General features: G+C 41.2%; 2 protein-coding genes across 2 annotated transcripts; both read left to right on the top strand.

The window, feature by feature from the left end:
• Positions 1 to 10,095: 10,095 nt before the first annotated feature.
• On the top strand, positions 10,096 to 10,733 carry LOC6502609. The gene is made up of 2 exons (XM_001955559.3): positions 10,096 to 10,169; positions 10,221 to 10,733. The coding sequence occupies exons 1-2, from the start codon at positions 10,119 to 10,121 to the stop codon at positions 10,713 to 10,715; spliced, it is 546 nt and encodes a 181-aa protein (XP_001955595.2). The 5' UTR covers positions 10,096 to 10,118; the 3' UTR covers positions 10,716 to 10,733.
• Positions 10,734 to 11,115: 382 nt separating this feature from the next.
• Positions 11,116 to 11,797, top strand: LOC26514560. Its single transcript, XM_014911815.3, has 2 exons — positions 11,116 to 11,193; positions 11,252 to 11,797. The coding sequence occupies exons 1-2, from the start codon at positions 11,143 to 11,145 to the stop codon at positions 11,744 to 11,746; spliced, it is 546 nt and encodes a 181-aa protein (XP_014767301.1). The 5' UTR covers positions 11,116 to 11,142; the 3' UTR covers positions 11,747 to 11,797.
• Positions 11,798 to 26,826: the final 15,029 nt, after the last annotated feature.

Raw genomic sequence — 26,826 nt, 5'->3', positions numbered from 1 at the left:
GGGCTCTTATCTTGTAAATTGAATTATGAAATCGTCAACTTGAAACCGAACCGAATGCAAGCAGACACGCTGCTTCTAAACGAGGCTGCTCCTTTTTGTCCATGGAATGAAAAATCAGTTAAGGCACCATGACGACGACGACGTCGACAACAACCACAACCGCATACAGCTGCCCAATGACCAATTCCCTGCCATCTCTCGCTTTTTTGTAAGTCAGTGAGGATGTGAGCAAACAAAACGGGCATTTAACATAATCATATCATATCGTCGTAGGCATCGCATCGCTGCCGAGCTGAGACCACTTAAGTTGGCCCAGAACCCAGCGGAGTTTTGGGTTGGAAGGATGAGTCTGGCCATTTGCATATGTCTCCCGCCCGTGCCACGCCCCCTTAGCCAGCTCTCAACTTGTTTGTTTGGCAGCACGAATGAGCAGCATTTAGGAGCTATCTGGCTTTCATTACTATATTTGCCCGAGTTGGCTGGCTCTTGATTTCTCAAAAGGACGACGGGTTGCCCAGTAATTCAGTAGATGTCACATGCCCAAGGTTTAAGTGATAATTTATACACAAATTTATAGATTTTCTTTGGTTTATTTAGTTGTCCAGCTATTTGGTAATATTATTTTCCATTTTATTTTAATATTTTTCACAAGACTATTTTTCAAGCTACTTCAGTTTGTGGCGCGAACCTTTCAAATCCCTAAGACTAAACTATTTCTTATTTTAATAAATATTTAGAAAAGATTTCCATAATTTCAAACTATATTTTTTTAAGACATATATTTATAAAAACAAGTTTCAGACCCATAACCTCGTTTCCAGGCCTGTTTAGACATAAAAAGAAATCAGAAATCGCTTTCGTTTGTTCTAATCAGAAACACAGAATCGTAGTTCTCGGCTTTGGTAATTGAGAATATAATTACACGAATTACGAGTCAGTCGGTGTGTTTATCTAACCGTTAGCATCTGCCTTTCATCTTGACTCAGTTGCCTGACTTTGACAGGGCCAAGTGCGTTAGAGTCGGTGGTTTGTTGGCCGCCTGGCATGCCTGGTCGGTTGCTTCTATTGTCCATTCCCCAAGGCGATGCCATGGCAGCCAAATAGACTCGGCCTGAACTCGGGAATAAGCCAACTGGCCGTGGCCCAGTCGAGCGAGCATGTGGCCGCTTTCACAGCGCCGGGGCAATTGACAAACGCCACTCATAGAAAAAAGGGATGCCCGAACAATTGTCACTTCCCAAAGCAATTACGTTACCATTTGAGCGTGTAAACAAAAAATTACAAAGTGGTTAGGCCAAAATGGCAACAGTTCTGCAAGTCATTGCAAGTTACCAACATCTGGTTGAGAATAAAAGGTTGAATAGATTGGAAATGGCGCTAGAAAGTTAAAAAATTCAACAAGTTATCATAGAAATTGTTTTTATTCGTTGGCAATTATGGCTTAAAAATAAATGGTAAATATAGTTTACCCTATACTTTAAATCTTTAAATTTAATTTAACATATTTTGTAGGAAGTTTATTAATTAAAAAGATTAGTTTCGACACCCTACACTTGCTCCATCTTAAGCTCCCTCAATTAATTTCCTTCACACCCAATCGGGCAGAAATAATTGGTGCCTGCTCTGGTTGTGACAGGTAAGCCCATCAAATACTTTATTGGTCAATTGGGCAGCAGTTCGGGTCTTCGACAGACCCTCAACACCTCCAGCCCTTGTCTATGAGACCCAAACACCCTGGATAGTTGTAACCCCTCTATGGCTGCCGTGACAAGTGTTACCTTTCCAATAAATATTTGTTTACGCACAAATAGACTTGTAGAACGTGTTAGAAATTCATTTTTGGGGAGAGTGGAGGAAGTGGAGCGAATCGTAGTTATGCACTAACAGTCCTGTCAGATGTACAGAGAGAACAAGATAGGATTCAATTAAGGATTGTAGTTCTATGCCAATAGTAGAATATTCTTAATTCTAATACTATTCTACTTATATTGTTCTAACTCAGTAAGATCCCTCCCCTCATATAAGTGTGTTTATTTTTAAATGTTTCACTTAATAAGAATTATAAATCAATCTGAATTTCCTACGCCACTCCCTAAACCAATATTTCTTGCAGTGCACAGCCCAGTCCACTGACTGCCAGACCTTATCAACTTTAGATAATCAACCCAGATTCCAGTGTTTGCCCTGAACGCCTCGACCTGCTTGTTTGTCTTTGATTCGTTTAGTGTCTGGTGTGTGTTTTCTGCGGTCACCAGCCACCACAAAATAATAATAATACCCGAATGCTAGTAGAAAGGAAACCAAATATTTGCTTTATTTATCGCAGTAGCATCGTTTCAAAATTCAATTTAATTGGATGCTCGAAGACGGAAATATCGGCAGTTTGTCGACTCTTATTTTTTTTTTTTTTTGGCAGAGGGCATTCTATTCTAATAGGCCCCTATGCTCGGGAGTCATAATCTGAGGCCTCGACTTCCTGTTTCTAATTCTGGTTCTCGACTTATCGCGGCATTTGGATCGCCTCTTGTTCGCACCTATTCAAATGATCTGGCAGTATCTGAAATCAAAATCAGTATCTAAAACCAGGAGCAGCTGATTGACCAAAATCGCAATTCTCGCAAAAAATGGAAACAAAGTGGAGTTGCTTTTTGTTGGGTTCTTTTTTTTTGTTTGGGTTATCAACTGGGGTTTTGTCGCCACCATCTCGGCCATCGGTCCTTCGGGGTTTTCTCTGTGTGTTCCGAGAGCCATCAGCCCATCACGTGTCTAATTTCTCGCTGCCCAAATAGTCCTCCGAGGAGCGAGAGAGTCCATTGTGGTTGTGGCTGACTGGGTTTTCGCCTTGGTTTTTTGCTCCTGGCCCGGTTATCTTGATGCTGGCGCGCAAAAATGTTTACAATTTTACTGCTCATTTTTTTTGCTGCCCGTAGCCAGAGCACAATGCCAGCAAAAATTAAAAATGTTTCCAGTGGTTGGCCAGGTTCGGATTCATTTTTCATGTTGGTCACTCAATTGGGGACGAGACACATGCCAAAAGGATGGGGATTCGAATTGTACCTTGGTAGGTAATCGATTAAAGAAAAAGTGTTTCTGAAAAAGGATTAAAAACTTAGATAAAGTGACTTATTAAATATGGTTTAATATGTATATGTTTTTTTTTTGGAGAAGGGTTTAAAGTCTATAAGAAACAATTGCTTAAAGGATAAAACTTCATTGGAAGAATATTTTAATATTGGTAATATGTTCTTCTAGATACCCTTCTGATTACACTGGCAATTAAGACCATATATCATTATAAACCCATTTTCATTCCATTTAAATCTTAATATCACCACTGTATGTACTTCTGTGGAGCAATCAGCGTTTTGTGTCAACTAACAAATAAATATCACGCATGGCCAAAAGCGGCAATCAAAGTCCATCAACTGGCATCGGGCTGGCAGATGCCAAGCCATCGATAAGCAAACCGATGCCAATTCCACTACCAATGCCAATACCAATTTCAATTCCAATGCCATGAAGCACATCCTTTGGCAGCAAGTCGCCACATATCGATGGAGCGGATGATAAAGTGCCGGGCATTGTTTTTAGCCTCAATCAGAGCTAGTTCAGATGCGTTTTTGGCCAGGTCTATTATGGGTATGGCCCAACCAATGTCCAATGTCCACTGTCCGCGGCGCAGTCATAATTATTTCATTATGGCCCATTTGTTTCATCAGCCCCATTGGCCACATCTGACTTCTGTTAACTGTTTTGCTGATGATTTGGGTTCATGTCTGTTTGGGTTTGTTTTTTTTTTTTTGGGTGCTGTCTCTGTTGATAGTTTTTGTATTTTTTTGAGTTTCTGTGTCTGATTTTGGTTACCTTATCGATCGGACGCCATCTTAATTGTTTGTTGTTAAACACGCAGCCACAGATTTTCGATTTTCGATCCCCATTCCGATTTGGAATGCTCCAATACGGATTCTTCTGTCTCTGATTTGGGATACGTCCCCACATCCATTTAACCATCCCCCCACATCCCAAATCGAATAGATTTTTCTGCTTATTGATTTTTCATTCGAATTTCGTCGTCAGCCATTTGATTTATTGTTGTCCACTTAATTTGTTAGAGATGCTGTCCAGATATTTCCGTCTCCGCTCCTCGGGTTGCTAATTCGCTGTAGATCGTTGTATTTATGGCTTTGGGTTTATCGTTGGGAAGATTTTTGAATTTCTGTTGAGCTTCTTGGGCATGCCCTCGCTTGAACTGGTCTAAATTGCTTAAACGAGCTTAAACTGCGTTAAATGTTTTCTTTTTTTTTTGTTTGTTTGTTTATTATTGTTTTTAGTTTGGGGTGGGGCTGTTGAAATGCGGTCTCTTGGCTAATTTGCATAAATAGTTTGTGGGTCTTGGAAGCTGGGTGAAATTATGAGGTTTTCTTGGCAGAGAGGGCTTGGAAGAGTTTGTAATTTACAATATTTCTTTTACAGTGATTTGCCTTTAAAATTTGATGAGGAACAAAGGACACTTTAAATAAATAGATGCCAAGGATTTGGGCTTAGTATCATTACATTTTAGACTAAATATTTGTGGCTTTTTAAAGTTTCTAAACTAGGTTCAAAAATAGAAAAATGGTTTTATTAAAAACTATCATTCTTGTTTCTCGAATAAAATTTTATCCTACTATAATTGCCTTAATAAGTACATATGTAGGTACCTCCTACTGGAGTCTCCCCAAAGGATTATTATTTTTGAATTGTAGATGCCACCTTGGTTCCTGCAAATCCCCTGCCCCATGAGGCACTCTCCCGTTGAATGCAGCAATTAGAGACTGTTGCCAAACAGTGGCCCTTGTGGCTGACCAGTCCCCCGTTCCCCGGCCAGGTGTGTGGTCACAATAGATGACCAGACCATCGCAGCTCCTGGCCCTGCAGTCCTTAATGTCACCCCCCCGTTTTCTGATTGTTTGTGTGTATTTGGTGTTTTTTTTCGAAAACCCTCTAACAACTGCGGCGAGAGCCAGACAATGGCAATTGTGGCCGGCTGAGAATGTTGTCATGTGTCGCCCGAGCCGCTGTCGTCGCACATCGTTGTATTTCATGTAAACAAATAACAAATTAAATGAAAATTTAAATAAAAGAGAAGCCAGCAGAAGCAGAAGCCGAAGCAGACCGACGATTTATGGCCCGGTTGCAGGATAAGCCCGAAAATCGAAATCGACTAAAGGGAAACCCTCCGGCAGTCCTTGACGGTTTTTTGTTTTTTTCCCCTGCATTTTTGTGGTTGATGGAGGCGAAACCCCGCTGATCGAATCAAATGAACTGAACACACACATCGCCACAAATGCAGACGGCAAAAAGGACAATCGAAGGCGTCCAGGATTTTCAGGGTTGTTAGTGTTGTTAGTTACCTTGATTTCGACTTTGGCTCCTCGTATCCTCGAATCCTTGTATCCTGCAAGGCGGGTGGCACTCGGTCCGTAATTGGGATTTGTATTGAGTTATTATTTATTGCCCCTACACGCCCCCGACCTCGTCCCTGTCCAAATAGAGAAATTATCGGCAACAACTTTGCGTGTTGAATTGATTGATTTGCCAGCCCGGCGGGTCTCAAATCTAAATTGCATTCTAAATTTGGTATCTGACGGTATTTGTATCCTTCTGGGATCTAAGTATTTTTCTAGTTGAGTGTGGCATGTGTGTGTGTGTGGCATGCGGGTCCTTTGCATGTCAATAGGTGCTAAAAATTGACTTTCGAGCAACGCCCAGACAGAACCTGCTTGAAACTTAATTAACAAGACTCCGCCGCAGATACAGATACGAGTGTGTAGATGTATCCGTGTATCTCGCGGCTATGTGTATACTGTATCTCTGGCAACAGAAGCCAGGAACCATCACCAGATAAACCCTCTGACAATCACTCAAAGCTGCATAGGAGGTAGAGGTGGTGGGGGCTGTGGCAGGGGAATGCAAAATGCAGCTGCAGTCTGCCGACATTTACATACTTACAAGGAAACGAAAGCAGCCGACCCCAGCCGGGGAATGATATATAAAAACACAAGAAATTTGACATGAACTGTGGAGATTTCAACGCAAAGATAGCGCCAAAAAGATGCCACCGAGACGGAGGGCGACCGAGAAGGACGGAGTGAGGGACAAGGAGTTTGGCTCCTTGAATAATGGCGGCCTCAATCAGGACCGAAGAAACCCAAGCAATTGTAAGAAAAACTCAAGAGCCAGCAGATGAGTGGAGAGCTCTGGAGTTTAAGGTCTGAGAAAGGTCTAGAGATGCTGTTTCTTCTACACTACAAAAAATTGTACTTCTAAGCTATCAATGGGTTGAGATAAATTATAATCTACTATATTATAATCTTTTTCAAGCAAACTTTATCCAAAAATCAAATCATTATTTTATTTAAGTTTATGAGATATTTTTTAAAAGTTCCTAACTAGAAGAGCATCAAAACAAAAAGGCTTGGAAGGAAAGTTATATGACTAAGAGTTGTATAAAGATTTTTTAAATTATTAACCTAAGGATCTACATACTCTTTCTCCCAGTGTTACCTTCCTGCGTCTTCTTCGTTATTGTGGTTTTCTGAGAGACGAAAAAAAGTGTCCGGGGAGTGAGATGACGCGATTGCTAGATTCGATAAGCAAAATCATTTGTGATAAAATAAATAATTGAGTTCGTTTGCATATCATGGGAAAGCATCTCTCATCGCTGGAGACGCAAACGCACTCAGAACAAAATACAGAAAAGTTTAGAAATACTATAGACGATGGAGAGACCTTAATAAATTCATAGGCTCAGTCATAATTTTTACCAATTGTGTCACAGATTAGGGGGGCCAGGGCACCTACCTACCTACCTAAATACATAAGACAAACGCCTTTTGACAGACTTCAATCAAATCGGACGACGTTCGCTTAGGCTATCGTGGCAACTATCTTTCGGTGGTAGAACCACTCACCCCACAACCCACTGCCCCACCTCCCATCTGCCACCTCCTCCACCTCCACCCCCTATAACAAGGCGCACCTCAAATTGCGATAAAGCGTTAAAATTAATTATCGAGTGCCAGCAGCAGCGCAGCTCAGTGCGTTGTGCTGTCAAATCTTTATCGCATAATTGATTTCATAGCTACTGCGTTTGCTTTCAGCGCTCCTTTCCTCCAAATTACATGCCAAGGGCTCTACCAAAAATTTTTACTTGATGGGTCGAGCAATTGGGGTAAAGAGCTACCTCCAAAAAAAAAAAAACACAATAACAAAAAACTGAAGACGAAAAAAAAAACGAACAACAAACGGCAGCCACAAATCAACATCGCGATAAGAAACTGTGATTTTTATTTTTTGAAAACTGATTTTTGATTTCCTGTACAATTTTGATTAAAAACTCTACGTCTCCGTCTGCGTCTCTGTCATGTCGTCTCCACATTTATTTTTGATTTTTTTGGGGGAACCTTCTTCTACACTGAATGTGAATGAAAGGCTGAAGACAAATTGAAAACAAAGTCTAATCAGTTGAGCAATTGAGCAATTTCGAATACCCCTTACTTATCGGATTAGAAGGGGGTTAGACGAGGAAGGGCCTAAGCACCTTTCGAGTTATTTCAAATCACACCTATCAAGGGGATTCGCGATCAAGTTGAGGACCTAAATAGCCCACAGATTATGAACTTTTTTGGAAATTTTTATTGGAAAGGGGAGATTAAAATGTAGTTGATGTGATTAAGATCCTATTAATATCCTACCTTGCTTTCAGGATAATTATTTCTCTGAGAAGCTAAAAACTCTTCAACATTGTCCACCCCATTACTGGGTACTATTTAGTCTCTACCCTTGCCCCTTTTATCGAAAGACTGTCTATAATTTTGGGTTTTGCTTCTGCTACCATTGTTAAGAGCGTCTTGGAAATCTAATCGCTGACAAGCTATGGCTGCCTGTATTCGATAGATAGTTGCTGATGGCACACTCGAAGGGAGTGGCATTCGGAGGGCGGGCAATTGATTCGGACCCAGTTGAGAAATACCCCCAGATTTCCCAGAAGATATGGCTTATGCAAGGTGTCTAGGTGCTATACTAAAATATTTCCAATGTGGCTTTGCTTTCGGCCATCATTATGGCACAATATCCTTTCCTTTAGTTCCAGTCCTGCCTCCACTTGAAAGGACCACCATGTGTCGTGGCTCCTGTTCATTCCGGGGGCCTTTTGTCTCTGGCGTAATTAAAACTTAAAACGCTTTTTGTTTTGCAAGCAGCACTTGAACCATTGTTCGCACAAACCAAAAGTTCACATTCACCCCACCGAAAAGGAGGGGGGACCTCTCCATTCCACCTCTCCGCCAGACCAACAAAAAGCCGAAGAATGGGCCAAAGTATCTCAAGTGTGCTTTGCTCATTGTGAAAATTCCAATAGAGAGCGTGCGACTTCTTTGGAAGTATGTTAAAAAAAAACTCCCTCCCTATGGCTGGCAAGCGCAAAACTTTTCAGAGCAGCCCACCCGGCACTGAAGTTTATTGAGGAAAAGTAACAGAATCAGGAGCAGGACTAGGCACAGCACCAGGGGCCAGGACTCGGTGTCGTCGGGGTTCAGTTCAAGTGGCACGGAGCGCGTGCCTGGGCACGGAGACTCGCTTCAAGTGTGGCAATATGTTGCAGCTTCGATCCGAGGCACATGGTAACCAAATAGCAGCAGATGCACCTTGCAAGGGGGTTAGAGGATTTTAAAAAAGATTACTTATTATTATAATATTAATATATTATTTAATACTGCATAAAATAGCGTGCCTTGTTCATTTTTTAGTGATAAGTATAGTGTTGTACAAGATTATTGCAACATTCTTTCTAACAAGGTTTTATTTGTATGGTATTACCGTAGAATAATATATTTTGGTGTAACAGAAGTTAAAAATAAATCACTTTCAAAAAATTATTATAAAAACCATAACAAAATATATAAAAAATATTCCATTGTTACTGAAAGTTATTACAGATACATATTATATGTATTCCGAACCCTGAAAGATTCCTATTGGAGTGAGAGAGTTAATAAAATATATTTCATACCGCTGGCATTCTACCTGAGTCCGTACACCTGTAATTCAGAGACCTGGCCAGTGCATAAATCATCAATGCAACTGCAGCAGACCAAGTAGAAATCGGTCGAAAGAGGCGCCCGCAGAGATATGTTCGATTTTCGGTCGGCCTACGCCCTCGTTTTCCGAACCTCTTCCTAGGACATCCTGCATATTGGTATTTACCTGGGCCTGTGACGAAATATTTAGTCGAAAATATTGTCCCTAATGCTGGCGCCAGACAAGTCTTATGCTGATGATGATGACAGACTTAGGCACCGTACACAAAACAAATCCAACCTGTCACACTAACGACTTCTGCGAAGACAATGGGCCTGGCCCGAACCGGCCCTTACCCTCTACCCTACCATCCTTTGGCCGGCTAGTTCCCCTGACCAACCTAGCCAACCGATATTTCGGATTCAGTTTTGCAGTTTACTTTGGCTTTGTGCATAAGCCAAAAGTGTTGCACTAGTTTCGAAGGATTTGGCCCGGCCAGACAAAGAGCCCGGGGATCGGCAGGGCTTTGTTTTCGGTTCCCCGTTTATGTTTCTGATTCAGATTCAGGCTGCTGTGTGGAAATTGTGCATGCACTTTATGGTGCAATTCCTTTGTCCTGCCGGCGAAGGCAGGCCAATATTTTTATTGCCCATGTTGTATGTAGCATGTAGCAGGGCCACTACTAACAAATAGCTGCAACAGCCGCTAAGAGTTATGACCCGGCGCCTAGGAGCTCATCTCCCAAACAAAGGGCTGTGAAAGCCAGTTTTGGCCCGAACTGTTTAGGAGTGGGTTAGTCTGATATCACGTAGAGATCGTAAACCGATCCTTACATTTTAGAAAATTTATACAAGTACTATGGTTTAATAGGAAAAATATACATTTGATTGTCTGACTAGAGATTTATTTGTAGTTAGCTGTAATAATTGTTAATTAAAAATAAATGTTACAACATACACTATAATTAATTGAGCTAAGTTGGGAGAGATAATAAATACGTATAAAAAGGCACTATATTTTAACCAGTTTGTTATTATTTTCTTTCAGTCAGAGGAACAATGTTAAAACTTACCTTTTTAATATTTTTCATGTTATTTGGTGGATCTTATGTAATTATATCTTTAAAAATATAAAAACAGAGCTGATAATATCTCTTTCAGATGTTCCTCCCTAAAACCTATGATGTCCGTTTTGTGAGTTTCAGTACGACCGGTGAAGGATACGTCGATGTGAGTAAAGTACGGCTAACTGGTCGCGATCACCGAATCAATGGAACAATTACGGTTTTAAGAGACATGGATGATGAAAACTTTTCTGGATCCGGAGAGGCCTTTAATGATGCCGAAGGAAACGGAGAGTACAAGCAGTTGCCCTTCTATATGCCGAAGCAACCCATCTGTAAAATGCTCCGAACCTATTGGTCTTACGCAAATGCATCCGTAAAGTACGGGGAGAACACCGACTATCCCGTCCACACACTTCCGTGTCCCATTCCAAAGGGAACCTATTATATCAAGGATGTGGAAATTAATACAGATGGCTGGCCGCTGGTGATGCCACGCGGATTTTTGAAGGGCGTAGTTTCTTTATATGATAAAAACGAAATGGTGGGAACTCTTGCCGCTCTTATACACATTACGGATAAACACTCATGAGATATTATAAAATAAAAACTATTGATGATTTTTTAATAAATGAAAATTCTAATTTGAATAAATACTAATTTAAATAAGACTTAAAACAATTTGAAACAACATATATTTAAAGAAATGCATAGTTACAATAGTTGAACAAAGGGCTGTGAAAGTCAGTTTTGGCCCCAACTGTTTAGGAGTGGGTTAATCTGATATCATGTAGAGATCATAAAATTATCCTTACATTTTGGAACATGTATACAAGTTTTTACTATAGTTTAATAGAGATTTGTGTCCGACTAGAGAATTACATTGTAGTTGGTTGTAACAATTTTTAATTTAAAGCGGACGTTACAACATGAGCTAAGTTGGGAGAGATAATAAATACGTATAAAAGGGAACTATATTTTAGCAATTTTTTTATAATTTTCTTTCAGTCCGAGGAACAATGTTCAAATTTACTTTTTTAATAGGTTTTGTATTAATTGGAAGGGTTTATGTAAGTATAACTTTAAAAAAAGTTAAAGAAAAACTGTTGAAATATAAATCTCTTTCAGATGCTTCTCCCCAAAACCTATGATGTCCGTTTTGTGAGTTTCAGTACGACCGGTGAAGGATACGTCGATGTGAGTAAAGTACGGCTAACTGGTCGCGATCACCGTATCAATGGAACATTTGAGGTTTTAAGAGACATGGGTGATGAAACCTTTTCTGTGTCCGGAGAGACCTTTAACGATGTCGAAGGAAACGGAGAGTTCAAGCAGTTGCCCTTCTATATGCCGAAGCAACCCATCTGTAAAATGCTCCGAACCTATTGGTCTTACGCTAAGGCATCAGTGAAGTACGGGGAGAACACCGACTATCCGGTCGACACACTTCCGTGTCCCATTCCGAAGGGCACCTATTATGTCAAGGATGTGGAAATTAATACAGATGGCTGGCCGATGGTGATACCACGCGGATTTTTAAAGGGCGTAGCTTCTTTATATGATAATAACGAAATGGTGGGAACTCTTTCCGCTCTTATACACGTTACGGATAAACACTCATGAGATATTATAAATTAAAAATTATTGATTACATTTTAATAAATGATGTGATATTTAAATATTTAATATTGTATAGTTAAAGGGGTTAAACAATTTTTTTTTGGGATTACACATAGATATTATTATTACTATATATCTTTATTTATTAAAAACATGATTAAATAATACAATAAAGTCATGTCTAAAAAGTAACAAATTGTTATTAGAATCTTTGTAGTTTCTAATAACCTAATTAATTAATAGCCTTAGTTCACAACATATTTTCACAAATTACAATCATTTCTCGTGTATTTAATAGTTACATAAAATATTTTATGAACAAGATAGTGGAATTTAGAATTAGTATTATTTCCAACACGAACTCTGAGTTTTCTATAAAATCCCCTAATCTAAGTTTTAAACTTGAGTACTTTATAGCCTCAGCACTACAATGGATGGATTAAAATACTTCATTTTTCTACTGATGATAAACGAGGCTTATGTAAAAAATATATTATAATCCTTAGAAAATCCCTACAGATTTCATTTTTATACATAGATGGCTCAAAACTCCTACGATGCCCGCCTGCTGTCTATAAATTCGTCGGCCAACTCTGTTTGGAACCTGGACAATATTCGACTCTTGGGTCGAGAACACAGGATGAATGGATCTGTGACTCTAATGGACGAAATGAGCAATGATCACTATACGTTCTCCGCCGAGTGCTTTCACGATGCGGATGGCAGTGGAAATTATAAACGGATGCCGTTTTTCCTCACCAGTGAGCCCATTTGAAAGATGATCAAGGGAATGCTGGAGTACCTCGAGCCCAGTGTGGTTGTTGGGGTCAACACGGACTTTCCCATCAATGATATTCCATGCCCAGTGCCGCAGGGACAGTATTATGTCAAGGACGTAGTGCTCGACACGGACAACTGGCCGGGCATAACGCCCAGAGGCTTTTTCAAAGGTATCGGTTATATATACAAAAATGGATTAACACTCGCTGGCACAGTGGAAATTGTTTGTGAAATTAAAGATCGTCCTTAGATCTCAAGCAAAAAAATGATTTCTACATAAATTATTCTAAAAAGTTTTTAAAATGAATAAAAATAGTATTGCTTGGAAAACCATTTGGTCCTCCCATGATCTCGATTGCTATCGAATTTTTTGGAAATCCCGCTTTATAAAAAAATCTCCGAATTTATGTCTAATCTCCAAGGATTCTCGTCTATCGCGATCAACAAGTGCCAAAACGCTTCTGACAATGGATCTTTGGAACGATTTCTGGAAACCCCAACACCGAGAGTGCTAAAAGATTAGCATATCCTCCGGGCAAATCATTCAGATCAGAGATCAGAGAAAATAGCCGCCAACACCTCCAACAATCCTGCCCTCGATTCAGCTGCCTTGATAGGAAAATCCTGCCATCGAGCATGAAATGATTTCCGAGGAAATCTGATACAGCGAGGATCGATTTTCCGATACGATCACTTGTCCGATACGGAGATCAACGGCAAAGGATCTCATCCTCCTTCGACTATGATGATGTGCACATTTTCTGCTAATCCTTCGGCTAACGCCCAGCACAGACACACAAAACAGACGTCGCCGCTGTGGCTTTATGCTAATGATCGGTTTTGGTCCAGAAACTAGGCCAAAAACTGCAAAACCACCGACCATGGCTCATTGTGTGGTGAGTGAGTTCGAGTAAAAAAAAAAAAAGAGGAAAGCAACAAACACAGTGCGCCTAAATATTGCAAATCTGGCTGGCGACTGGGCCGGGCCATTGTTTCGGCCTGGCCAGCGAGTGCGAAAATAAAAATCTCTTAATCGGCACTGGCGACAGCATTCAATGAGTTTTGCACTGCCTCTGGCTCTGGACGCAGGACATGGTCTGTGGGACTTGCACTGGCAACTGGCACTTGAAACATGACAATATCAATTTGTACGTACAATGGCCTAATCTGATAATCAGTGCAAACATGTCCTTTGTGTCCATTGTGCGTGGAACAATGCAAACGGCATAGTTGTGCGCCAGGATTAGGTGCCAAAGCCAGACGACGGTGGTCGGAAAAAGTGAGGCAACCCCGGGGCGAAGAGTTTTGTCAAAGTTTCAAAGTTTTTTTTTGGCAGCCATCCAATGCAAGTTTTCGATAGAAATTAACCAAAAAATAATAACATTCCTGGGTTTTCAGAGAGACAAAAAAAATAACTAGTAAACTATGTTTATTTTTAAATAATATTTAGAAGTAAAGAATTAGATAGAGTAGAGTAGAGTTTTTAGAACAAGAATTGTTAGGACTCTCAGCTAGGCTGGTATAAAGACCCTTTAATATACATTATTATCAAAATAATATATATATAAAATAGGATAATCAAGGTATAGTATTCCTTACTTATCAATATATACTACTCTGGTGATATTTTATAACCTGACATAAGAAGCACCCAAAAAGGGAGTTCATTACGGATCTCTCTATTAAATGATTAATGTGCATTTTATGGTAAACCTCCCGGCCCCAGACGATCCCCATAAAACGAGCGATCATAAAAGGAAGACAAGTAAGAAAAACAAGGGAGCCGGGCGAGATGATCGGTGCATGTAAAATGAATTCGAGACACGGGGACTTGAGACTGGAGACTCAAAACTCGAAACTCGGGACTCTCCAGCTTGTCAATCAAATTGCGGAGGCACGCAACATAAAAATGATCGACAACAATGACACTTTGGGCGGCAGGAATGTCGCGGATAAGCATCAACCCAAACACATACTTCGGTTTAATACACAAACATGTGTAGATGTATGAAGATCGGGACGTCAGGAAGGTTCATTTATCATTGGAATTGGAATTGGTATTGGATGGGGGAATCGCTGGTGGCGGAGGTGTGGCTTATGCCCAGCATGAATTAATCATCGCACAAATCAAATTGAAATCACAACAGTACAAAAAACAATAAAAATATCATAACAAATGCTGCGAACAGCATCAGGCAGGACTTAATGTGGCCAAGGGACTTCCAGGGATTCTCCTCCCCATTAGAGGACTCTTAGAGAGGGTTGAGAGATACAACCACAAATTGACTTGTTTTGTTGGGTTGGAACTCCCCGCAAATTAGTTGCTCAATTGGATAATAAAACCAAATGTGCCAATTGCTAATGCTGTTGAAACTTTTCCCTCGGCAAGTGCCCGAAAACAATTGTGCAATTGTGCAATAATTGCACTTCAAGAGGGGTGTCAAGAGACAAAAGCCACAGGACATTGCCTCAAATGGGTGTTGCATATGCTGGGATTTAAACAGTTTTTTTTTCTTTTTGTATTAAAAGAGTTTTGGTGGCTTAGATAGAGGTCCGGTCCACTCAATTATGTCATATCGGGAATACTAAATGGACTTTTAACTTGCTTTGATTGTATAATTTGGCCCGCTCTTCTGGGCTTACCTTTTATGGCCGGCCATTAAAAGGGCGAACGAGCTTGCTCAGATTTATCAGCGTGCACGCCATAAAGTAACAAATAAATTTAAATACTAATAATAATAAAAAGTAATACACGCACTCCCATAGGGGGTAGTCGGTCCCTTCGGGTGGCATCCTCGAAAAAGGATACACCAACCAGCCAACCAGCCAACCAGTGTGCAAGAGGCCAAACACATTTATGGCCAGCAATTAAATGGGGCTGCCATTTGTTTTATTATAACAGCGAACAGCGAGCAAGCGCCATCATCAGTAGAAAAAGCAAAAGCACAGCACAGCCAAAGCAAAGCAGCATCGGCATCAGCGATAAGGCTCCGTTTTATTATTATCCTTTATGCTTTTCGTGTGCTTTTTTTCCAGCCCTCCAACTGAGGGGGCTCTGGTGTTGGGGCGTGGCCCGGCCCAGGGTGCCACACATTAGAATAGGCCGGGCTAAAACAAGACAACAGAAATTAATAGACACATATTGAAACAGGAATGCTCTTTAAAAATATTCAATTATTTGCAAGCACAAAAGCACCTTACTTTAAGATCGTTTAGTGTCTAAAAAAATCATTTAATAAGTAGCTAATTTAATAATAATAGTAATAGTAAGTAATAAAATGTATAATTTTATAATGTATAATGTTACTATACCTCGACTAACTTTTTGTTAAATTTGTAAAAAAAATATTACGATACCTTTCTCAAGCCCAAAAGAGGTGCCAAAAATTTTAAAATTTTCATTATTTTTGAAAAAATAGACATCTTGCTTGGGTGGTCAGAAAAATAAGTTCTTTATTTGGATTTGCTTTAGAATTCATGAAGTATTAAAAAAAATGTCAAATATAATGTCAGGTTTTAATAAAGTTAGTACAACTATAATATATAGCTGTAACTCCCATATAGCATCCTTTATATCCCAGCTAATAGACCCCACTTCAGTGAGGACATCCAAAGACAAGGCCATAAAAAGTCGCAATGCGCCATAAAAACAGTTAAAGCCAAGACAAAAGTCGCCCAGTGGCATACACCATACAGGGACTCACTCGCACACCTACACGCCACTCAAATGCGATTTGGGAGTCGTTAAAAGTGGTGCATGAGTATGGGTGATGAGTCCTCTCGTGTGCGTGTGCGTGTGTGTGTCTGTGTGCTGCCAAGTCCTGTACAAATTAAGCCTTTCTAGGCAAACAAACGAGCGCGCACATCCTTGTTAAACGAATACATATATATGTACAATATATAACAAAATAAAACCCGCAGAGGAGATCTGTGGGGGATCCATCCACCCATCCCCCCTTCCCTTGGAGCATGTGCAAAGTAGGTTGCTCAAATCGCACACAACATAAAACATTTTTAATGCCAAACAACAACAAGAAGAAAAAAAGGAGCGGAATAACAGACAATAAAAAAAGCACACAAAACGAGCATAAAAATGGCAGCTGGCAAAAGAAAATGGCCGCCCAGTGGCACCCTCAGTTACACCCCCACCATCCCAGCTACCGCCACCGTACATCTCCCCGGCATCCTGTTTGGCGGTCATACGTACAGGATATTGTGTAAAAAGGATTAATGTGCCCCGTTTTCTCTCTTTGTTTTAATTGCATTGAGGTTAAGGGGAGGAGGGGCAGGGCAGCGCATTTTGGCCAAGAGGAATGGGCCCAAACGAAATGTAAAATGCCCAAAAGCGTCGGAAAATAAATGTATGTATTACTAGCCAGGACGTAGGACTTTATCAACCAGAAGGGGGCCGTCGATACTCAATATTTAATGTGTTTCCTCTCTTTAGAGAGTATGTGTTTTATTTTAATAACTTAATTTCTATAGCTTACAGGTTAATTTTTTATTAATTAGTACCCCCCTTAACAGAAGCCCCTGATTTTCGGTTAGCCAGCGAATAAAATATATATTTGATGCCATAAAAATGTCACAGACGCCTTGAGTTATGCAGCCTGACTGTGGCTTATGTGGCGCCCGCCGTAAAATCCCATTCCGAAATCCATTCCCCAGCTCCCAAGGACCTTTTTCCCCATTTCCATTTCCATTGCCATTACCACTTACTCCTAGGTCACAAAGGGCCGGAGCTTAACCCTTTTGTTTTGCACGGTTTTTAATTTATATAAGAATGCACAGAAATTTATTGCTTTATTATATAAATTGTATTACACAAGGTCCTTCCAGCTACGGTAGTTAAGATTATTCGATTAGACAAATGGAAATTACCAGATTTTTTATCTTATTTTTGGAAGGGTTATGCATAGAAGAGTTTGTAGTTTTAATTGGTCCTTTTTGATTAGTTTTGTTATGGAAATTAATATTTACATATTATATAATATATGCCTGAGTTTGTAGTTTTAATTGGTCCTTTTTGATTAGTTTTGTTATGGAAATTAATATTTACATATTATATAATATATGCCTCCTTAAGCTTAGCTACTCAAGGATATTTTTAACAGATTGTAGATTTTATTTAAAATATAAGTCAAACTTTTAGTGATCTTAGTTCCATTTATTTAAGGACTATGTTACTTGTTAGTTATAATTTTTATTTCCCACAGAAACTATTCCTTCATAGAACTCTGAATAATCATAAGATTTATGCATTTCATTGGCCTAGTCTTTACTTTCTAAAGTATCTCCATTTTAATATTCTTCCATGCCAGCTTGTAATGTGTTACGTTAATTCAATTAAGCCCCACTAATGTGAAAGGTACTCTGCGCCCTCCTAGATTTGTTGGCCCAACACCTAACTGGGCCCAAATCAGCGATTCATCTTGGCCCACGCTCCCGTTCCAGCCATTGCATGCTCGCTCCTGGCCCGTACCGCTGTTTTCCCATCATTTGTGTTCAGTTTATGCAGAGCCTGTGTGTGTCTCTTAGTTAAACATCTCTCATTTATATGCGCCCAGTGCAGGTTTTAGCCATGGCTTTAACTTTTAGCCACAACTTCAGGCACAGTAGCAGTTTAGCTGTCCGCACACGCAAATTTTCGAGGCGCACACCTTCGGTTGCTGCGGCCCGAAGGAGATTTCATTACTGGATCTGTGTCCCCAGATCGGAGCAGCGAGCTCTTTAATTTATGGCGCTTGTCATATTTTGTTAGACACGGCGATTAATTAAAGTGCTGTAGCCAGGTCCACGGACAGGGACAGGGACAGGGTTTCAGAACCCTGGCGAAACCCTTGGGCTAATTGAAAACCGCGCCAGGAGATGGAAAACAGAAGGCTCATAACCGCTTATTAAAAACGCAAGCCCAAAAAAAAACAAACTCAAGTGGCGCTGTTTGGTTAGTTGGCTAATAAATATCCCAGGTCAGAGCCTGTCAGTCAGTCAGTCAGTGAGGCAGTCAAGAGATTCCAGCATCAGAGCTAAGGCCCTGAAAGGAGGCCACTCAATGGCCAAGTCGAGTCATCGATATTAGCCCGATTCCACATAAAAAGTCTGGAGGAGAGACAGAAAAAAAGCGCCAATCATCACAGGAGCGGCCCTGAGTGGCAGCCGCTGCCGTAAACACAAATGAGCTGCGTAAACCCACAAAATAAATTTTAAAAGTAAATTGAATATAGTGCCAGTCATCCAGCGAAATGCACTTCTCGCTCCCCTTGTCGATGGGGGCGTGGCAGGAGACAGCCAGAGCGACAGCTCAAGTGCCGGAGCGGTGCCCACATGACATGCTAATTAAAAGACAGCATAACAGAAAGGTTTTCTTCGGGGAGCGAGGGGTTCTGTTCTGGTATGGCAGGTATTTCTGAGATACTTCTAGACTAATCTACTTCATGCTGACTGCAATTTGTCAACTGCAATTACAAGTTAAGCCAAAAAGTCTTAATATTTAGTTCAGACCTAAGCGCCCTTCTACACGCTTCTCATAAAACTCACCTAATTGGAGTAAGACAATTAATTACAGTCCCTGAAATTGGCTTAAAGAAATCTGGTCCCCTACCATAACTTTTGAATTAATTTTCCCTTGGGATGTAGAAGCCGAATATCACTCCGTCCGGGCATCTCTAGGGCGGAGATGACTGCCCACGCAGCCCAGCACTTCCACTTCTCGGTAATCCGCTCCAGTTGCTCCAGTCTCTCCGTTGCCGACCAGATGATATGCCATATAATTACATAGCTTATTGTCATACGCCTATTCAGCTTATTAGCCAAGAAGAAGGAGAGGGCGCGCGCCTTTTGCTTAACTGATCGATTTCGTGATCGGGCCGCGATAATCAGCGCGAGCCCCAAGCCTATTGATCTCCATTGAGAGGGGCTGGCCAAGCAACCAGCCAACCTACCTTAAATTTGATCCGGCTTTGTTTTTGTTTGCGCTCGATTGTCACTCGATCGTAGGCGAGAATTTCCGATCAACAGGCTGAGCAGCGCGGTCTCTGATTTTGATCGACGGCAGCAGGCCAAACTAGAAACCGCTTAACCAGAAACTCACTCACTCTTAGGACAGAAATGAAAAAAAAAAAGACAAACATACAAACCAAAAAGCCGGGCCAAGATGGATCGCTGACGAAGCCACACAGCGTGTTGATTTATTCCCCATAGACCTGGTAACTGAGCTGAGCTGAATACATATATGGGTGTATATAGACTTTTATATGGATGGGATCTGACTGTCGTGGTACAAATAATAAAACACACGACGATGACGACTATAAATTGGAATGACTTGGAAGCGAATAGAAAATGCCCTTATGCTCTAAGATTTGATTACATTGATTTTACTTTTAGAAAAACGGTCTATTAACTTGAGCGCCTTTCTATGCGCTTCTCAAAACATTAAGCTGGTACCTAATGGTGTCTGTTTAACGAGAATAAATTACCAATACACCATGAATCACTTTGAATGGGTTTTCCGACAGTGTAGCGCCTCGATAAGTAAATATTATGGCATATCAGGCATTACATTATTCCAACACCCACATTAACACGTCCGTATAGGATACTTCTGGTACGTATTCATCAGGCTCTGCTAGTTTCGTATGCAACTCAGGATTGTCGCCTGCTCCTCGTCGTTGTCACTGTCGACATCGTTGATCATTTTCAATGACCAAGGCAAAAGGTAAAGACCACAACAGGAACAAAAAATAAAAGAAATAAAATAAAATAAATGCAACAGGATGATGATGATGATGTTGTTCCTTAGGACAGTCAGTTGATACACTCAGAAAATAAGGGAATCTTTATTATATTATATGGGTATGGAAGTATAAGGTTTTAGTTACAGTGCCATATCTCCTTACCAGTTCCATTTGCGATGATTTTTTTTGATCGCGTCTGGAGTTCGGGGCGCGACAAGAATAATTACAGATGTCACATGAAATCAGAAGGCATCATAAATCAAATCAAATTATAATTAAGCATATTTGATCAGTTTGTTCGCCATGGTCCTCGGCTGTAGATGTATCTGTATCTGTATCTGTGTATCTGCGTATATGTCGCTGCTTATCTGGGGACTCTGGTAATGGTAAATGGTAGCAGTTCCTTCGGTTCCTTCCAGGCCCCTTCCAGAGTCCTTATCTGAGATGACTGTGTCTGTGTTTCCGGGCCTAGTTTCGTTTTGTTCGAATATCTCGGTCTCATTATTGAATCATTTCTACTTATTTGGCATAAGTAATTGAATTTGAGTTTATGTATGCTGGCACTGATGATGTCGCTGATGATGCGGTCAGGATAATCGCGGCCAATTCATTAATTTCCAAGGCAACGCGTGTGGCTACCACAGTGGGACTTGGCTAAGAGGGACTATTAATTAGTTTTCTTGCTGTTTCATTGGGTTGTAGGCTTCACTTTACAGACACACCATATTTGCCTTTAATCATATTAACATCACCATTCACTTGTATCTGACTCACGCGACTTGATCCAGTTTTTTTCTTTTTGGGCTGGCTTATAGACGTGTTGGCTTTGACGCCATATCTTATAATTTGATTAATAAAATCCATGGCAGTGTGTCTGCCTGGGAGTATAATTATTTTGTCATTGATTGCGATTGGAGTCTTTAAGCCATCGGCTGTTGCTGGTTAAAGTCATTTCAGGCCGAATTGTTGTTATTTTTATGGCCATCGCCGTACATATTTCACAATTTATCAGGAAAATAAAGGGAAGCGAAATAAATACGAGCTACGCTCATATGTTCGGGGATATTTATGCTTAGATTTAAACATTTGCAAAACGAAAAGTCATAAATTACTTCCGCAAGTGGCAAGGATGCGCCCAAGGATCCTTGCGCCACGCCACGCAGCCACCACTACAATCCACATGAAAAATCTTCATTTTACGATTTTTTGGCTAAGGAAGCTCCCAGCTCCCAGCCACCAAGCACAAAGCCAAACACACATATCAAGGAAGAAAGCCAAATCCAAAGCGAAAGCCAAAGCCTGCTGAGATAAAACGTTGGCATAGATATCAGTGGCATGTATCTTATGGATACAGCAGCCATTTTTATTGTGGATTCACTTCTTGCGGGGAGGGGTGGGAGAATAAAGGGAGTGGGGCTAGCATCCTTCGGCTCCTGAGGTGGGCTTCACAATTGTAGTCGCCGAGGCTGCTTCAACATTAAAATAAATATGTACAAATGCTTAGATAAATAGATACGCCAGCCAAGTGATGTGGCTCCTGCAAAGGATGACAGCCAAAATGGCGCAAAACGAGGAGGCACGAGGATGTGGCAAGGACGAGAAGGACACGGCGACGGCAGGAGACCCAGGCACAGTGCTCATACACACAACATTTATATTTCAGCGGAGAAAGCTTGTATATTATCATAAAACAAGTTGCTGGATGCCGTCAAGGGGGGGGAGGCGGTGGACAGTGTGGGTGGGGGGTAGTGGGTGGTTGTCCTGGTGAGGGGGGGAGAGGGTGAGGGGGTGGCGTGTGATGCGCAAAAGTCGGGTCGTAAATCTTTGCGATAACATTTTATGCGAAACATTTCTTTTTCTGGTCCAGAGGGAACAGAAACAGCAGCGGCTGTGGCAGTGGCAGAAACAACAACAAAAACAACAGCAGGGACACCCACGAAAAAAAGAAGGGAGTGGGGGGGAAGAGGGGGAGACAGGATGGGTATCCTGGTGGTTGCGGGTGGTTTTGCCGGCTCTCGGGAGCTGCGTTTAACATTGGCAATCGCACGGAAAATGGCGCGTACAGTGTGCTCCTTTTCCCCCCTCCCCCTCCCCCTCTTCCTCCTCCTCCTTTTTCGTCCTGCCAGAAAGGAAAAAGGCAAAAGAAAGAGCCGCAACTGAGGCGGCAACAACAACAGCCACATAACTTTTTGGGCCGTGACTTGTGGGCCAGGTTAAAAGGCAACGTGCTTTTCTTTTTTTTTTTTCGTCTTTTGGGGGGTTGGAAGGATAAAGGAGGCGGGATGGGCAGGATGCGCCTGCCACGTTTTATTGTTTTTGTTGTATTGCCTCGGCCGGGGGGGGTGGTTTAGGATCTACTGCTCTGGTGTTTGAAGAATTTATGGCTTTCAGAGATGTATCTATGGGTGTGTGTGTGTGGCAAGGGAATAAAGGCCAAGAAGATGGGGGCATGAGGCAGAGGACTTTCTTCAGCAAAATAAACTGTACTCGAAGGAGTAACTCTCCTATTTCAGGTGTTGACTGTCATCCTTTAAAGATATTATACACAGCAAGAAATACGACATAAATGGGTCATCAACAGTGCTATCCTTTATACAGAAATTGGCAATCCTTTTTGGATATTTTTCTCTCTGCCCTTGTGGCAGAGTTATGAAAACCGTGTCAAGTGTAGGCAGGGAGGGGCTGAGAGGGATCCTGAAACCCAATGCTGACAAGGACCCCGGGACAATGGAATACGCAACATCAAAGCCGACCAAATGCAACACAAGAAAACGCGATGATGTGACAGTTTTTCATCCCACCCCTTAACATTCCCTAAAAAAAACTCACAGACCAATTATTTCTTGTTTGTTTTCGTGGCTGTCGAGGATCCCCGATCTAAGTGCCCGAAATCAGTGCAAGGATTCAAGGTTTTTTTGTTTGTCGCTGCATTTTGTCAAAACATGAAAGGCACTTTTCATGATTTTCTGCTCATCCCTTCTGTCAGGTGCAGTACTCTTCATTGTTCCTTTGCTTTGCAGGAGAAAAAAGGATTCCCAATGAAATTATCATAATTTTAATAAAAGGACCGCTCCCAGGAATTCCCTCTGTAATGGCTCATAATTCCAATTTGTGAAGGCAAGTTTCTCACAATTAAAATCGCATTGCAGGTTGTGGGAAAACTTTCCCGCAGCTCCCTGCGCCGCTGGTCGATCATAAAAATTGCAATAAAATGATTCGCCTAATTTTTGCATAACAACATTTTCCGACCCGCACTGTCACAACAAATCACAACAAGCCCCGGACTAGTGGGGGTATAAGCCTTATAGTATAAGGCTATCTGTGTAGTAACCCTTAAATGATGCACAAATTGCTTGCAACACCAGCTAGCTGCACGGGCAATAAAATGCCCGAAATCGATTCGATGCGGTCTCGCATAAACAGTAGCTTCCATATCCTGCACGATTTTGGTCCTTTCCGAGGGGTACTTCTTTTCTAATTAGCTTGTCTGTGGATTGTTGTTGCGGATGTGAATGTTGCTGCTACTGCTGCTGCTGCTGCTGCTGCCGTGTAATTGCTGCGGTTTGTTCAAATAATTGTGCATGCAAATTTCTATTAGTCACACGTGTATAGAAACTGCAGCTATATGAGGATTATACAGTAAGAGAAATACTTTTCTTTTCTCTCTAATTTTAAGGGCTAAAAAGACATATATTTTACCTCTTTTAATTGCCAATTTATAGCAGATATTTCCCTTTTTATTCAAAAATATATATTGTTTTTCTTGAAGTGCATATGGAAACCTCCTGACACTCGTTCAATGCATGTTCTATCTTCGATCGCCCGCCTGTCTGCTGTGACTTTTATAATTATTTGCCAGCCATTCAGGCCAACCAACCAACCATCCTTCCAACCATCCATCCGTCCAACCAACCAGCCAGCCAGGAGTTCGCAAGGATGAGAATTTGATGTAATTTGGTTTTGATTCGTTGGCTTCTCTCGTGTGCGAGATACATGACATATCTTGTATCTCGTCCCTGGCAATCTTATCTCAATTGTGGACCAGGCAATTCCCCCAGCACTGTCGTTTAAGCTACCACCACCCCCTCATCCAGCTCCCCCCAGCCCACCAGTTCTACCCCCCACTAGAGAAAAAAAAAGAAGAAAAACTGAGCACACGTTTGCCGTTTGCCTTTTTGGTAATTTAATAGAACGATGCAATCGTCGATATGAGAATGAGAATTTGAGATTGCCGGGGGAATATAAGGGGCAATCTGATTCAGAGCCAGAGCCAGAGACTGAGCCTGAGCCTGGGCAGGATTTGTCAGGCCCTAATACCCACTCCTTGTATGAGTGTTTGTGTGTATCCTTCCATACTGGGGAGGTTGCTGCTGCAGGCGAGGGTTGCTAGTTGGGATTTTCGGGGTCTGGGTTTGGGTTTGGGCTTGGAACTCGGCGGATTGCTCTGAGATTTGTGTCCTTATCGTTGGATTAATATCTCCGGCTCGGCCACTTTTTGCGGCTTCTGCCCCTGGGCCTGCCAATTGTTGTCAGTTTAATATTTTAACACAATTATTAAATTATTATTTGCGCTTTTTGTTTCCCAACTGTCGCTTTTTGTTGGTTTACTATTTAAAGCTGATGAATTATTCAATTTTTGATGGCAGTTTGATTAATGGCAGATTGTGATAATTATAGCTTGGATATATATTTTTTTTTAGATCATAAATATATTATCTAAAACAGAACTTAAATCTACCAATTTAATTAATTTAAGTTTATTGAAATATATCACATTTTGTCAGCTGGGACAGGGACATATTGTTAGTGATGTTGTTTTTGTTGCCTTTTTCCCCCTTTGTTATCAAATGGGACCCACACAGAAGCAGTTAAAATGAAGTCAAGCGACAATTTTCATTAAAATTTTCGCATTGTTTCGTTTTTGTGGCTTGTGTGAATGAGCGAGCAATAATAATGAAAGTCAGCTTATGAAACAAACGGCATTTCAATCAGCGGCAACTCAGTGACAACTCTGGCTGATTGCCACCCAGGTCCTTATTTTGTGCCCCTCCCCCCACTACCATCCTTTCCCCTCTTTTTTTCACCTTTCTCTCCACAGATCGAACAGGTGAAATGTTAATCTGCATGCGCTGCACGCTTTGTCGGGCAAAGTTTCGACAAAAAATGCTTGATAAATGACAAAGGAGAGTGTATTGAATGGGGGTGGGCTGGAGGATACTTGCCTCAAAGGAGATCTCATACAAATGCAATTATCATGGCAAACAAAAGCGACAGGTTCGCCAGCCCCGATTGATAACAGACGTCAAAAGGATGCGCCGCAATTGAAATTGAAATCAAATACCAAGAGAAAGGATTGCAGTGGCAGCCGTAGCATCAGTGCACTGAAAAAATAATTATACTCATATTTTAAGAGAGTCCTTAGCATGTCCCTACACTATGCACTGTTTTTTCTGAGTGTAAGTATGTCCTCCCTCAGGATAATACTGTTCGATGACCATTTGTGAACTGCTTGCACTGCTTGCCGAGGGGCTCGCTCTTGAATCATTAGCCAGAGCGAGACAAACATGGTGTTAGCTGGGATGCCTTCTCGCTCTAGAGCTCGCCATTTTTGATTTGGGCGGCGTTTCGTTTGACACTTCATTGACTCTCTCATTGGCCATGGACTATGCGCACTGAACGTGGCTCTCTCCGCTGCGTTACTCTCTCTCTTGCCAATTTTCCCTCGCACTCCATTACCCCGGCCACCCTCTCTCACACTCACACTCTTTCGGCCACTGTTGTTGCAGATGTTCGTTGTTGTCGCCTCGGCGGCTGCGAAAAATAGTTTTTTGTTTTTGCTCTCCATTTTTATTTCTTTTTTTCTTTTTTTTTTTTTTGCATTTGCGAGAAAAGTTGCTCCCGCTGACGTCTGGCCTGGCTTTTGTTGTTTGCCATAATTTTTGTCACACAGCTGTCACACGCACACATGCACCAACACACTCACACACACACACATACAGTCAGTGTAGACTGCGGGAAGCTTGCATAATTTTCTCTTTTTCGCAAAAGTTCAGTGAACGTCAAAAATATTTGCATTGCTTGGCTGTGTGTGTATGTGTATGTGTGTGTGACACCCTTTTTGGAAAATATTTGTCTTTTGGCAACTCTTTTATGAAAATCTAGGTAAAGGATGAGGGATTATTATAAGAAAATCATAAATGTTTAAAGTTTAAACTAAAATATAAAAATCTCTATAATGTCAACCCTTCAACTTCCAACCCGGAACATATTTGCATTTTTGATAAGTTTTTTGTGATGGTAGTGGTATGCGGGCTAACCATTGCTGTCTTTTTTGGGCTCACACACACACATACTCCCGCACACCGGGTCGTGTTAAAAAACCATTTACAATGTTTGCTTTCCGATGGCCTTGTTCACAAATGTTTGTATCAATATTCATTTTGCAGAGCTTGTTTTTTACCTTTTTTTTCATCCATTGCACGAAAACCGTATTAATTGCTTCATTTGCGAAAAAGTTGAGAAAACTATTTCGGTTCGCTTATTGGGTGTCAATAGTTTTCCATTAAT

This window comes from Drosophila ananassae, chromosome 2L (genome assembly GCF_017639315.1).
Source record: "Drosophila ananassae strain 14024-0371.13 chromosome 2L, ASM1763931v2, whole genome shotgun sequence".
Lineage (NCBI taxonomy): Eukaryota > Metazoa > Arthropoda > Insecta > Diptera > Drosophilidae > Drosophila > Drosophila ananassae.
The sequence above is the reverse complement of the archived record's forward strand: the minus strand, read 5'-3'. Positions and strand labels throughout refer to the sequence as shown.